The sequence below is a fragment of the Hippocampus comes genome, unplaced genomic scaffold (assembly GCF_001891065.2).
Source record: "Hippocampus comes isolate QL1 unplaced genomic scaffold, H_comes_QL1_v1.1 scaffold144, whole genome shotgun sequence".
Taxonomy (NCBI): domain Eukaryota; kingdom Metazoa; phylum Chordata; class Actinopteri; order Syngnathiformes; family Syngnathidae; genus Hippocampus; species Hippocampus comes.
In genome coordinates, this window is record NW_017805782.1 from 312,536 (window position 1) to 326,556 (window position 14,021).

Genomic DNA, 14,021 nt, shown 5'->3' on the forward strand with positions numbered 1-14,021 from the left:
CCCCCCCCATCCTTGCCACCGTAGGGCCCTCAAAGCGCAAGCGCGAGGGAAGGCCAAAGTAAACGTGCCCAGATCCCGCAACTGCATTTTTGGTTGTCAAAAGGTGAGCTTTTCTTCGGAACACAACTTTGTTGAATCCGCGTCGACTTCCCGCTCGCAGTTCAAGCAAACGCACGCCAGCCCAAAGTGTTTCTTTCTCCCCCCGCGCCCCCAACCAGCCCCGAAACGTCAAAAGTCATTAGGAGGACCGCACTCCTGCAGCTTTCCTTGCTTGAGAACTTTTGCAGCTCGTCATGCATTTTTCATCAAGGCCGAGGCTGGAGCAGAAACATTCGATCAACAACTATTACCGCTGCTTGAAATTTTAATGCCTTTTTATGCTCGCCCCCTGCAGTTTGTTTCAATGATATATGCTGACTATTGCAATAATTCCACCCGATTGGAGACGGGTCTACGGTGTCCTGAATTTGGGAGTCCTTTGCTTTGTGTGTGTGTGTGTGTGTGTGTGTGTGTGTGTGTGCGTGTGTGCGCGCACACACAGAAAGCAGCTTCCTGTTGGGCAACGCGCAGATCGTGGAGTGGCCGGTGGTGTACAGCAACGATGGATTCTGCAAGCTGTCCGGCTACCACAGAGCCGAGGTCATGCACAGGAGCAGCACGTGCAAGTAGGCCTCGCCCGCCCGCGCTTCTCACCATCCTTCCCACAGTTTGCGCGCTTCTGCAGCAAAGAATGCAAGTCCGGTCCGGGGCGCCGCGCTCTGACCGCCTTGGGGTGGGGGGGGGGCGCTTGCTTGCTTTGGACGGACGGAGGGAGGGATGCATGCATGCAAGGGAGGAAGGAAAAAAGCTGGATGGATAGATGCACGGGTGGACTGATAGGTCGATGGATTGGGTGTGGGGGGGGGGGGGGCTGGAGGTATGCCTGAACGGATGCAAAGGAGAATGGATCAAGGAAGACGAGGACATGAGGACATGAGTCATGATGAGATGAGCGGCGGTTGGTGGAGGGTTGATGGATGTGTGCATGAGGAAAGGAAGGAGGGCCGGATGATGGAAAGAGGGGCGGGGGGGTGCATCCGAGCGAAAGGCGCCGCAGGTCACGGCAAGAAACGAACGCGTCCGTTCCTCTCTCCAGCTTCATGTACGGCGACTTGACGGACGAGACGACCATTGACAACATCCGACTCACCTTTGACAGCTACGAGCCCAACTTCTACGAGGTGCTGCTCTACACCAAAAACAGTAAGCCTCGCCGCCCCCCCCCATCCCCCTTCAATAATGACACACACAGAAGACGCACGCTCCTCATTGTGTGTGTGTGTGTGTGTTTGCGTGTGTGTGCCGGAAGGAACGCCCATCTGGCTGTACATGCAGGTGGCGCCCATCCGCAACGAGAACGACAAGGTGGTGCTTTTCCTGTGCACCTTCCGGGACATCACGCTCTTCAAGCAGCCCATCGAGGACGAAGGCGCGCGAGGTGGGACGCCCGTTTTGTCTCGGCGGGTAGAAAGGCCCTCGAACGGGCCTCGCTCGCACGCTCCCTGCACGTCCTCCACCTTTTGTCCTCCCTCACTCGCAAGATTCGACGCCGCCTGCGTTCGATTCCGAACCAAAACTTCGATGAAGCGCTCAAATGACCTGAGTGGCAAAGGAAGCCGGAAGGCCCCCCCCGGGGAGAACGCAAAGCGCGGCTCAGAGATGCCATGATGCCCTCGGGGCCTTTTCGCGTGCAGCCAAGACCCCCCCCCCCCATGACATACATGAAGCGGAAACAACAGTCGGAGCGCACGAGGACACTGGCGCGCGTTGGAAGTATTCCCACGTCACCTTTGCAAGATTTTTTTTTTTCCATTCAGAAATGGATTCTTTTCCAATTTCGTTTGAGAAATGAATGATCTCAGAGGAAATACGCCAATGTTCCAAAATGTCACGAGTTAACATGTTATTGATGCGATGATTAAATTTTGACACCGATGTCCGAAATGTCTTCACCTTTTTTTTTTTTGGAGCACATCAGCTTTTTTTTAATGCAATGCAGATTCATAGCGATGACGTTTCAGGAAAAAAACCTAAATGGATAAATATGACGTGTCCTATGATTGTTATTGTATGCTTCATTGAAAACTTCATCTGGAAAAGTTAACTCGCATATTTTTTTTTGTTTTGACTTCAGGATGGACAAAGTTCGCCAGACTGACGCGGGCGCTTACCAACAATCGCAACCTGGTCCAGCAGATGGCGCCGCTGAGCAAGACGGAGGTCAGCCACAAGCCGTCCCGGTTGGCAGAGGTGGGCAACTCAACGTCAGCGTCAAAGGCACCTGAGGACAGGTTGCAAAGGGCAAAGGGCAAAGGGCAGAGGGTTTACATGGCGCACCCGAGTGCCTGCTCGGCCATCGGGAGACAAAATGTCAAAGGAGCCAAAGTAGCCACGAACGAGCGTGCCAAGGCCGGCCGGGCGTTTTCCTGTCGGCTCGCCGTCCCGAGTGACGGCGGGGACTTTTTGTGTGTGTGTGTGTGTGTGTGTGTGCGTGTGTTCCCGCCAACATCAGGCCCTCCAGCTGGGCTCGGACATCCTCCCCCAGTACAAGCAGGAAGCCCCCAAGACGCCGCCGCACATCATCCTGCACTACTGCACCTTCAAGACCACGTGGGACTGGGTCATCCTCATCCTGACCTTCTACACGGCCATCATGGTGCCCTACAACGTGTCCTTCCGCACCAGGCAGAACAACCTGGCGTGGCTGGTGCTGGACAGCGTGGTGGACGTCATCTTCCTGGTGGACATCGTGCTCAACTTCCACACCACCTTCGTGGGCCCCGCCGGCGAGGTGGTCTCCGACGCCAGGCTCATCCGCATGAACTACGTCAAGACCTGGTTCGTCATCGACCTGCTCTCCTGCCTGCCCTACGACATCATCAACGCCTTTGAGCATTTCGAAGAGGTGAGTGGCCGCCGCGTCGAGTCGCCGCCGCGTGCTCACCGCTGTCTTTTTCCCCTCGGGAGGACTTTGTCGCGCCCTCGTCCCCGGCGAGCGCCCCGGCCGGCTTCCACCGGAACGGCACCAGGGCGGAGGACTCGGTGCTGCCCGTAAGGGACTTTTTGCTCTTTCTTTGGCGGGGCACTTGGGTCAATCCCGCGTCCACCGTTCTTTCCTTCCTTCCTTGCAGGGCCTGAGCAGCCTGTTCAGCTCGCTGAAGGTGATCCGCCTCCTGCGTTTGGGGCGAGTGGCGCGCAAGCTGGACCACTACCTGGAGTACGGCGCGGCCGTGCTGGTCTTGCTGGTGTGCGTCTTCGGGCTGGTGGCCCACTGGCTGGCCTGCATCTGGTACAGCATCGGCGACTACGAGGTCATCGACGAGCGCACCAACAGCATCAAGACGGACAGCTGGCTCTACCAGCTGGCGCTGAGCATCGGGACGCCGTACCGCTACAACGCCAGCGGCACGGGCCGCTGGGAGGGCGGCCCCAACAAGGACACGCTCTACATTTCCTCGCTCTACTTCACCATGACCAGCCTCACCACCATCGGCTTCGGCAACATCGCGCCCACCACCGACGGCGAGAAGGTCTTCTCCGTGGCCATGATGATGGTGGGATGTGAGTGCGCGGCTCTTCTTGCCGTCCCTTCGCTTCAGCCGCGGGCGACCGTCGACAAATGGAACGCGTCGTCATCTCTCCTGAAAAACAAAACGTGCGAGCGGGCGCGTTTGGACGCTGGCAAATACCGCGCGGGCAAAAGCCGCCTTGCCGGTCAATAGCCGGCCTCGACGGGCCGGGCCCCGCCCCCGCCCCCCCCCCCCCGTTTCAAGTCCGAATGATATTGTCAGTCATTATTTTGGATCACTATCGACAGGCACGGCGAATGTTTGAGGCCTCGGGCTGAGGCTCGCCTGAAAATTGCATCCCCCCACAACGGCGGCACCGTCGACGGTACGACTTGAGCTCATCTCGCCGTTCAGCCGACGTCTTTGCAACCAACCTTGGCCCGCCTCCCGCGCGGCATCCTGTCAAGTCGGGCACGAAGAACAACAGTGAGGGCCACGCAAAGTGACAGAGGCGCTGGGGGCTGGGCGCCCCCCCCCTCCACTCCAGTCCCGAAACCGCCGTTGCACAATCACGAAAACTCCCCGCGTGCTGCGCGCGAGCGCGGGGCTGCAATTACCGCCGATAAATGTCCCGCTATGGATACGGGGCCATCGTGCGCGGCCAGTCGGCCGCGGGGGGGAGCGCGGCGCCCCGAGGCCTCGACGAGCGAGCGGCCGCCTCGCGCTTGGATGCCTCGGAACCTCTTTCCCCTCGACCGGCTCCGCGCGCCCCGTCGGAGATGCCGACTGACTCTTTGAGGTCACCGCAGGCGGGCGGCCAGGACCGCTCACGCGGCCGCCGCGCTTTACGAAGGATAATGTGCCGCGCTGGTTTGCGCCAACTTTCACGTCATCTTCGTCAGCGCCGGGGCGGAGAGAAGGACAAAACACATTCTAGCAGCTTGAACAACAGACCGTACAGAACTTTGGGGAATTTTTCATCGTGACATCCAGGGAAGTTGCGTTTTCAGGGTGTTAGCATAACTAGCTAGCTAAGTCGAAATGGGCCAAGTAATTGCAATAAAGTAAGTCCCTGCTAAATTTCGACATGGAAAAAATATATCCATGGGCATATACGGTGCAATCATTGTTTTATTTGCGCTTGAATGTTTTTTTTGTTTGAAAGATAGCGTGTGACGCGCGCGCGTTACCTTTCAGCGCTGCTGTACGCCACCATCTTCGGAAACGTGACCACCATCTTCCAGCAGATGTACACCAACACCAACCGCTACCACGAGATGCTGAACAACGTGCGGGACTTCCTCAAGCTCTACCAGGTCCCCAAAGGCCTCAGCGAGCGCGTCATGGACTTCATCGTCTCCACCTGGGCAATGTCAAAGGGCATCGACACAGATAAGGTAACCGCTCATTGCTCTCAGTATTGCATTGCTCTCACGCTCGCCATTTGCCGCCGCCCCCCCCCCCCCAGGTGTTGTCGATCTGCCCCAAAGACATGCGAGCAGACATCTGCGTGCACCTCAACCGTCAGGTGTTCAACGACCACCCGGCCTTTCGCCTGGCGAGCGACGGCTGCCTGCGCTCGCTGGCCGTGGAGTTCCAGACCACGCACTGCGCGCCCGGCGACCTCATCTTCCACATCGGCGAGAGCGTGGACACGCTCTGCTTCGTCGTCTCCGGCTCCCTCGAAGTCATCCAGGATGACGAGGTCATCGCCATCCTGGGTAAGAAACCGGGCGGAGACCCCTCCGCGCAAAGATGGCGACGGTCAGAAATGCCGCGCCGTTCGCAGTTTTGAATGCAGCCCAAACTACCATCGGAAAACACCGCCCCCCGAATAATGATTGCGGGCGCAGGTAAAGGAGACGTGTTCGGCGATGTCTTCTGGAAAGAGAGCACCATGGCGAGAGCGTGCGCCAACGTGCGTGCGCTGACTTACTGCGACCTGCACGTGATCCGGCGAGAGGCGCTGATGCGGGTGCTGGACTTCTACACGGCCTTTGCCCACTCCTTCTCGCGCAACCTCATCCTCACCTGCAACCTGCGAAAACGGGTAACCAACACACATGTCGGGGGGGTTTCAAAAAGGGGGGGGGAAATAATGAGTTCAAAGGGGATTTTTCCATGTGGAATTTAGATTTCAACATGATTTCAAGAAGTACGACGCAAACCTTGCCACCGTTTATTCATGAAGCTCGATTTGCTCGACCCCCCCCCCTCCAAAAAATGGAAATGTTTTAATTCGGCCTTCAGACAAGCGTTGCCTCCACGATTGCATCACAGCTCCATTAAGGGCCTCCCCCCCAGGGAACCGCGGCTTTCAGCTTTTGAATATTTCAACCACATGCTTAGCTTGAATGCTTTTTAACAACAACAACAGCGGCAGCAACATGCGACATTCACGCTCAGGAATGCTGCGCTGGTTGAAAAAGGCATTCGTCAACCCGCATGCACCAAGTGGCGGGAGCAAACGCCTGCTGATTCAGTCCTTTCAAACTGCCGCTTGGCAGTTCTATTTTTTTCTTTTTTTAACTCTGCCGCGAGGGGGCTGGCTGGCTTTTAAGCATCACGTCGAGATCCATTTGATGAGGAGCCGTTTTGGACATTCATGCACAGAAATATGCTTGACGCAGTCGTCTTAGAGACCTCGGATGGAAAACCATCGTGTCCAATTTGCTGGCTGTTAAGCGGGCCGAACGTATGCCACTCTGATGTCAATTGAGGTGGTCGGCTCAAAACGATGTGCTTATGTTGAGTGTTTTGCGTTTCCTTTTTTGTTGAATGAAGCGACCGAGCTTTCGTTTGGCTCCCGGGGAGGATGAGGAGAAGGCCCCAGTGGCTAAAGCCGCACCGTGGCGGGCTTTTTTGCATTCGGGACCTGGATTGGACACCTCCGACTGCGATATACTGCGGGATTTTTTTTTTTTTGACCACGACGGCCACCTCAATGGTTCGAACGCCTTTCTTCCCCTTTTTTGCAGGTCATCTTTCGAAAGATCGCCGACGTGAAGCGGGAGCAGGAGCGCCAGAGGACCGAGGTGGCGCTCTCCATTCCCGACGACCACCCGGTCAGGAAGCTCTTCCAGCGGTTCCGGCAGCAGAGAGACGGCCAGACGGCGGGGGAATCGTTCCCGTACCCGGAGCGCAACTGCGTGCAGGAGGGGCCGCCGAGACAAGTCGGAGCAGAACCGCCCCGAGGATGCCGCGCGGTCTCAACGGGGGCCTTGTGGCGAGAAGCCGCCGAGCCAGGGGGTCGACAGAGAGGGCGCCGGGGGCCCCGCCGCCCGCCGAGCGGGCGCCGGAGGGTGGGCAAAGTTGAAAAACGCCAAATCGGCTGCGCCTCCTCCTCCTCCACCGGGGGAGGACGAGAAGCCGACGGAGAAGGCGGAAGGCCGGACCCAAGGATCTCGCTCGTCGGAGCAAATAGCGGCCACCAAGAACCAGGCCCGGGCGGGGAGCACGGGGGCCGGCGCCGACGCGGGGGCAGCCGGCGCCCTTCACAAAACAGACTCGTGCGACAGCGGCATCACCAAGAGCGACCTGCGCATCGACCGAGTCGGAGACTCCAGGAGCCCCTTGGAGCGCAGCCCCTTGGAGCGGAACCCGTTCGGGCCCGCCGGCTCCGAGCGGGACCTCCCGCAGGCCGCGCTGTACGAGGCCAAGGCCGAGCTGAAGGCCGACATCCGGGCGCTGGGCGGCCGGCTCGCCGCGCTGGAGGCTCGGGTGGGCGAGGTGCTCCGGCTGCTCTCTGTCCGACGACGACTGTCGCTGCCGCCCGCGTCCAAAAGCCGAGACTCCGCCGTCGCCTCGCTTCCGGCCGCAAAAGACGACGACGGGCCCTTTTGAGCGGACCCCGTGCAAACTTTAGCCCGCGACTGGGGTACAAACATACAGAAGGACCGCGTCGGAAGCATTAGCTGCGTGAAAATAAGATCTGCTATCCGAGACAAAGCTGCGCTATGACGGATTTTGCGGTGGGGGGGCGAAGTAACGTTAACAAGCATAGCCCAGGGTGCAATGAGCTCGCGAGGGCTTCCGTTGACACGTGCTGGCAACTCAGGCCGACGGGGACGTCGTGTCGAGCTGCCGAGGTCAAGCGCTCCCCTCCCGCTTCGAGGCCGATTCGCGAAACGCGTTCGGGACACGAAAAGAAACGGAAACTCAATCGGTGCCTTACGCTGGACCAAAAGCTTCAGTGATGCTCTGCTGGTTAAACCTGTCAAGAAATGACCACGTGTTCAGGCCAAGGTAAGGCTTTGTCACTTCATACTTCGTAAGGACTCTCTGTCGAATTATCTTCGCTTTGTATGTTTTTTTTTTTTTTTTGTTTGTTTTAAGATTAGTTGCAGTCACGTTCTTGTCATACTGGCATGTCTCAAGAGCGAGATGCTGTATTGTGTCATCAAAACTCATGATATCATTTTAAAAGCAGACTCGATTATGGCATAAGATCAACGTTGAAGAGCACGGACAAAACACCGAAAATACTTTTGCGAATAGACAACGCGGCGTCTGGTTTTACCGCGGCGAACGAAAATGGTTGTTTCGTCCCTTATTTTGGTTATTTCATACGCTTTGGTGAACTGACCTTGGCCCGAGACGATGCTAATGGCGCAAATACGGCAAGGGGGGGGTCTTTCCCTTCCGTACCTCTCAGAACGAGTTGCCATACGCATGCAAAGCCGCAATCAAGTGAATGCCATTTGATTTATCGTTCCTACACGTGGTTAAATGCAGTGATAAATCAATGCACTGTCATGCTCAGGTAGTTTTGAATTGTGGATATGTTTTGTCTCGTGCGAGAATGGAGGATGACCTACACACCGAAACGATATGCAACCCCGAGCGCGATTCGACCACCTGGGGGAATCACACCACCACTTTTGTGTCACGGTCAATCCTAGGAAGCATGTGATCTCTCCACTAACATTGTTGTACATACTATAGGTTGGGAAAAGGCCTTTGCATGTACACAGGGAAACTTTCTCCACTGATGTGAAGAACGTGGGTGTGTGTGTGTGTGGGGGGGGGGGGGGGGGGGGGGGGGGAACAAAACAATGATGCCCGCCCACCATCTGCTGTTCTATTCCATCATTCAACTCGCTAAAAATATTGACATTTGAGTTAAGTCTAGAACATAGGATTTTTTTCCTCTTTATGTCAATAATAAGGGTATGGTGACGTCATTTTCTTTGGGGGGGGGAATAAAATAAAGCATAATTGTTGTTGATCATTTGGTCCCCCACTATTTCACTCTTTGTTTAGCATCGCCGTTTTTTTTTCTTCCGACAGTAAACTTGTATATTTATTTCATTCCCATCTCACATCCTGGGCCCCGGCACGTGCATATGCACGGACACTATCATAGATTTTAAAAAAATCAGTTTACTGTGGCGTTATATTTCATACTTGAATTTGTTGTTGTCGTTCACAGACGTTTAACAACGTATTTCATTAAATTCTAAAAGTGATCGAGTGAGAAATATTCGCTTACGTTTTAGATGAACTCTCATGTCATACATCCCGAAAGCCGCTAGGGCGCAGCAAAGCGCCTCCCAATTGACTTGCCAACAGTCAAAGCGACGGAAACCAACGAAGAAGAAAAAGTGCCACTCGAGCCGTAAGCCAAGTCGAATAGGTGAACGTAAATATTTGACGTTATCCTTGAATCGTTGCTCAAAACTTGATTGTGGTTCGAGTATTGTAATCGAACGCGTTACTCAGATGTGAAATGACCGAAGAAACGAGCAAACGAGGATCGCTGAAATCAAGTCCTTCATTTGGCGCACAAGCGAATCATTGGATGGAGGCGAACTGGGCTCGTTTGTCATCTGAGCGAAGGAAAATACAGTCTCGCTACGTTTGACTCAAATAAAATTGGATTGGTTCAAGTCATGTTGCCGAACTCCCTAAAAACAACAATGTCGATACCCTTGATGAGTACCAGTACTTTAGAAGTGTGCAATGGTACCTTGATTTACGACTGACCTCGTTTATTTGAACCACAGGCTACAAGAGTGGAGAGTATGTACAGAGAGAGGGAGAGTCAGTTATTTAGAAGCAGGTTTCGGATTCGACACTGCTTGAGATCGACAAAAAAAGCGTCTGACCGAGAATAACCATTTTGTTGTCCCTCCACGATGACGCTGATGTCAATTTGTTGACTTGTTCAGCTCTAGTGCCTGGTGCACTTTAAAAGGTTTAGCGAATTGGGTCAAACAAATTCCGAGAAATAGAAAGCAAGACCACTCACCAGGTGCTGCCGCGCGCCACCACTCACGGCCACACGCCCACACACAGACGATGAGCAGGCGACACCGAATCCAGGTCCTGACATGACTCAGGAGGCAACGCAAGCGCGCCCCTGAAAGGCAACGCACACATATAGGAGGGTCTCACTCAGGAGGGCCCCGACCTGACCTGACTGCACAGAGCAAAACTCGGCCAATAAAAATCGCTAAATGGCAACTTTGCTCCTCAGGGCAGCGATGGACATGCGGCTCCCGCCACACGGGGGCGCCAAGCTGTCGGTGGTGGACATGCACACGGGCGGAGAGCCTCTCCGCATCATCGTGAGCGGCTACCCGGAGGTCAAAGGCCACACGTTGCTGTCCAAGCGGCGTTACGCCCGCCAGCACCTGGACCACCTGCGGCGGGCGCTGATGCTGGAGCCGCGGGGCCACTACGACATGTACGGCGCCTTGGTGGTGGCCAGCGAGCTGCCCGACGCCCACTTGGGCGTCCTCTTCATGCACAACGAGGGCTACAGCACCATGTGCGGGCACGCCGTGATCGCCCTGGGACGCTTCGCCGTCGACTACGGCCTGGTGAAGGAGCCGCGCTCGCCCGAGACGCCCGTCAACATCCACTGCCCGTGCGGGCTGGTCAGGGCCTTTGTGGAGTACGCGGACGGGAAAACGGGCGCGGTGAGGTTCCTCAGCGTGCCGGCGTTTGTCTTCGCCACGGGTGCGTGATGTCACTTCCTCCTTCGTGGGAAGACACCTGTGCTAGCTGTGGCGCAGCGGGGCGGGGCCAACTTTGTGTGTTTACTGAGATTAACCGATTATTGATCAGCATAAGTCATGCAGGACAAGTGAATGTTTTTAGTTTCCTCCTCGCTCTGATGATTTACAAGGAATACATTTCACGCAAAGACATTTTAGTTGAGCAATATTGGGGAAAAATGAATGTGGCAAAATGTGAGATTCTGGCAATGCTGGGTTGGGAAAATGATTTTTTTTCCCCCCCTTAAATCACTAAGAACAATGAGGATTCTCCCCCTCGTTTTGGATGTCACCTTTACACTGAACTTCATGAAGCGGAAGGAAAAATGCGTTGAATGCGCTTGTGGCAGATGTGACGGTGGCAGTGGAAGGCTTCGGCAACGTGACGGTGGACATCAGCTACGGCGGAGCTTTTTACGCCATCGTGGACGCGCGGCGCTTCGGTCTGGACGTGAGCGAGTCCCGGACCAGAGATCTGGTGGACGCCGCCACGGCCGTCACCAAAGCCGTCAAATTGCAGGTACCGGGTCAGGCCGGCCGGGGTGGCGCCGTGCCAATTAGCCTTGATCGCTCTTGTACAATTTGGATTCGCGATCCACCGGCAAGAAAAGCGATTGACTTGTAGAACGAGGCGTCAAACCCGACCGAGCAAGCGTCAAAAGAAACGTACCCCGCGGTGGCGTCAAACGTGCCCGGCTCTCGGTCCCAGGTGAAGCTGCGCCACCCGCTGAGCGACGACCTGGCCTTCCTGTACGGCACCATCCTCACCGACGGCAAAGAGGAGTTCTCCTCGGACGCCACCGCCAACGTCTGCGTGTTCGCAGAAGCGCAGGTCACCCACTCATTGGTATCAAAGGCGCGGCGGCATCGCGCGGCACCGCAATGACGCTTACTTTTGACGGGTTGAAGGTGGACCGCAGCCCGACGGGATCCGGCGTGACGGCGCGAGTGGCCCTCCAGTACCGCAGAGGTCAGATCCAGTTGAAGCAGTCCAGGACGTTCCGGAGCGGGGCCACGGGATCGCAGTTCACCGGCAAAGCCGTCGAGGTAAGCCGGCCGCCGAACCCTCAAAGCATCAGGCGGGTCAAAGAAGCAAAGATAAAATCGAGCCATAGCTTTTTCTTTTTTTTACCTGTGCAGGAGACCACGTGCGGCGACTTCAAGGCGGTGGTGGTCGAAGTGGCCGGCGCGGCTTTTTACACGGGAGCGTCTTGTTTCGTGCAGGAGACGGAGGACCGGCTGAAAGACGGCTTTGTGCTCAAGTGAGCCTCTCCTCTCGCTTGCCGCTTTTTTTTCTTCAAGTCAACTTTGAATCCGAATTTGACACGGTTCACGTTTGCATCATCCGACATTTCACCATTTGAAAGAAACGTCAACGCTTTCCACTGCATATTTGAGGAAATAAAAAGGCAAATCTTAAACGTGGTTGGCTGGTTTGTTTTTAATGGCGTTTTAGCACGATAACTACAGCTTCATATGTGCACGTGTTTGTTTTTCTTTTTTTTTTTTAACTTGAATACACAAGTGGCCACACTTGAAATCGCTTGGCCATTTTTGGCCCAGGCCTGGAAAAGTACCGACTTGACCTAAAAATCCCGAACAGTTTAGGCCAGCTCTTAACAAACGGCGATGTGATCTTCTCCAGCGTTCAAAGAAATCCAGGATGAGAATATTCTGTTGATCGGCGGATTTGGGACTTTGCACCCAAATGACCTCTCTCAAGAGAAGCGCAAAGCTGTTGAGAAATTTCCTGCCGCCGACGTTCGCATTCGGTGGCGCTCAATTCAGCGATCCCATTTTGTCGTTTGTGCTCATTTACAGCGGTTACACGTGCCTTTTATCCATTTGACAAGCACATCAGTGTCCGAGTTAGGACGACGCCCAACCGCCCACAAGTACGTTTCACCATTCGCACCCAGCTTACCCATCCGACTATTTTCTCATTTGTCATTCTCATCCCTGAGAAATGCTGCAAACGCGTCAAACTATTTGAAAGCAAGAATTGGGGGGGGGGGGGCAATAGCTCCTTTTCAGCTTGCAGTTAAAGCTCTGATGGGGGAAAAAAAGTCCAGCTCCAGTGTCTCCCCCATCAGTCACTTTTGTCGTCTTTGAGGGGAGTGTTCGTCCTGTTTGCAAGCAGACAAAAAAACAAAAACTCAGCAGATCCTGTCAAACGGCGTCTTCCATTGATCATGAAATGTTCAAGTGTGGGAACGTAGCAAGTCACTCCAGGAAGCGGTGGTGGGGGGACCTCATGAAAAAACCCCCCGCAAGGATGGGTAGCGGCGCGTGGCGGACAAGATCCTAGAAGTTGAGCTTGGTGACGGGTCGTTCACGCCCGCCCTCCGAGTTGTGGCTGTTGATGCGCTTGCGGTTGCGCTTCATCTTGGACAGGTCCTTGTCAAACACCTCGCCCGAGCGCAGCGCCGACACCAGGTCGTCAAACTCGCCGCCGTCGTCGTCTTCGCCGTTGGCCTTGGCTTTGCGCGCCTTGCGCTCCTTCTCTCGCTGCTCTTTGAGCTGCACGGCGATCCGACGGGAGAAAAACAAACAAAAAAAACGTGGAAGCGAAAACGCTCAGGGCAGTCTTCAACCATTTTTTACTTCCCCTTCAGTGAGCCAAAACAAAGATCATGATCCCCCCCCCCCCGGCGTTCCGCAAGGCTCGCTACGCCGTCTGCAGATGTTTCCGGTCTACTCAAAATGAAGATCAAAACTACCCGGTGCGCGTTGCCGTCGAGAACCTGCGGTATTGCGTAAGGCCAGACACGAGTGGCGCTTGACTCAAGCGGGAAAATGACTCGGGCTAAGAACGGAGCTCAGCCGTAAAGCGCGGACCTCCCCGAGCACGAATTGAGAGCGCGTGGCCATTACCTGAGCTTCCATTTTAGCTCTGCGCTCCTCTTCCTCTTTTCGCCGCCGCATGTTCTCGTTCTCCTGCTGCGCCTCGCCGAAGGACTGCAAGAACTGGTCGAAGATACCGAAGAACTCGTCGGGCTGCATCTTGCCGGCATCCTCGCCAAAGTGCCTCACGGCTTTGACAAACTGCGGGAGGAAAGGCAAGCATTAGCGTACCCAGCAGCGGGACGGCAATTTTACAGACTCGTTTGAAGCCGGCATTCCCCCCACAGCCCAGACCGGAGACCATTTGGAGACCGAGTCCAAACGGGGGGGCGACGTGATTGTTGGCTCTTTTTCTCACAGCAGGTTAACAAGAAGCGCATCCAGATGGGAGAAGGTCCTGAGCTACCACGGCGTCAAAGACTTCCAAGCTAACGGACGAGGTTGAGCTGCGAGGAAGCTCTTTTTCATCCGCGTGCAAAAAAGACTCCAGCCTTTCGCCGCGGGCCGACGTAAATGAGTCACGGAGACTTAATGGGTTGCCATGTGACTGGCTCGACACCCGCGTCAACACCTCAACTCTCCTTTCGGGTGTCGCCGGTTGGAGCTGGACCGCTCTTCGTCGCCCCCC

The 14,021-nt window shown here is 55.4% G+C and overlaps 3 protein-coding genes across 5 annotated transcripts in view; 2 read left to right on the forward strand and 1 right to left on the reverse strand.

Moving 5' to 3' along the window:
- The window catches only part of LOC109524868 (potassium voltage-gated channel subfamily H member 5-like), an 8,789-nt gene extending 1,357 nt beyond the window's left edge, over nucleotides 1-7,432 (forward strand). Inside the window, 12 exon segments of the mRNA XM_019884990.1 lie at nucleotides 542-665; nucleotides 1,136-1,242; nucleotides 1,349-1,477; nucleotides 2,174-2,289; nucleotides 2,552-2,944; nucleotides 3,007-3,090; nucleotides 3,171-3,600; nucleotides 4,746-4,945; nucleotides 5,017-5,269; nucleotides 5,402-5,598; nucleotides 6,527-6,713; nucleotides 6,715-7,432. Coding sequence (XP_019740549.1) covers nucleotides 542-665; nucleotides 1,136-1,242; nucleotides 1,349-1,477; nucleotides 2,174-2,289; nucleotides 2,552-2,944; nucleotides 3,007-3,090; nucleotides 3,171-3,600; nucleotides 4,746-4,945; nucleotides 5,017-5,269; nucleotides 5,402-5,598; nucleotides 6,527-6,713; nucleotides 6,715-7,391 — 2,897 coding nt within the window. The 3' untranslated portion in view covers nucleotides 7,392-7,432.
- A 1,645-nt stretch (nucleotides 7,433-9,077) lies between these two features.
- Nucleotides 9,078-11,964, forward strand: l3hypdh (trans-L-3-hydroxyproline dehydratase). 3 transcript variants are annotated; one of them, XM_019884986.1, is made up of 6 exons: nucleotides 9,078-9,183; nucleotides 10,027-10,511; nucleotides 10,900-11,069; nucleotides 11,259-11,381; nucleotides 11,459-11,596; nucleotides 11,690-11,964. In XM_019884986.1, the coding sequence occupies exons 2-6, from the start codon at nucleotides 10,034-10,036 to the stop codon at nucleotides 11,813-11,815; spliced, it is 1,035 nt and encodes a 344-aa protein (XP_019740545.1). In that variant the 5' UTR covers nucleotides 9,078-9,183; nucleotides 10,027-10,033; the 3' UTR covers nucleotides 11,816-11,964. The 3 variants fall into 3 exon arrangements, with proteins under 3 accessions (XP_019740545.1, XP_019740547.1, XP_019740546.1); XM_019884988.1 differs by having other exon boundaries at nucleotides 9,121-9,165; XM_019884987.1 differs by having other exon boundaries at nucleotides 9,122-9,189.
- A 94-nt stretch (nucleotides 11,965-12,058) lies between these two features.
- Nucleotides 12,059-14,021, reverse strand: part of LOC109524866 (disheveled-associated activator of morphogenesis 1-like) — a 23,742-nt gene continuing 21,779 nt past the window's right edge. The window contains 2 exon segments of the mRNA XM_019884989.1: nucleotides 12,059-13,069; nucleotides 13,424-13,594. Coding sequence (XP_019740548.1) covers nucleotides 12,854-13,069; nucleotides 13,424-13,594 — 387 coding nt within the window. The 3' untranslated portion in view covers nucleotides 12,059-12,853.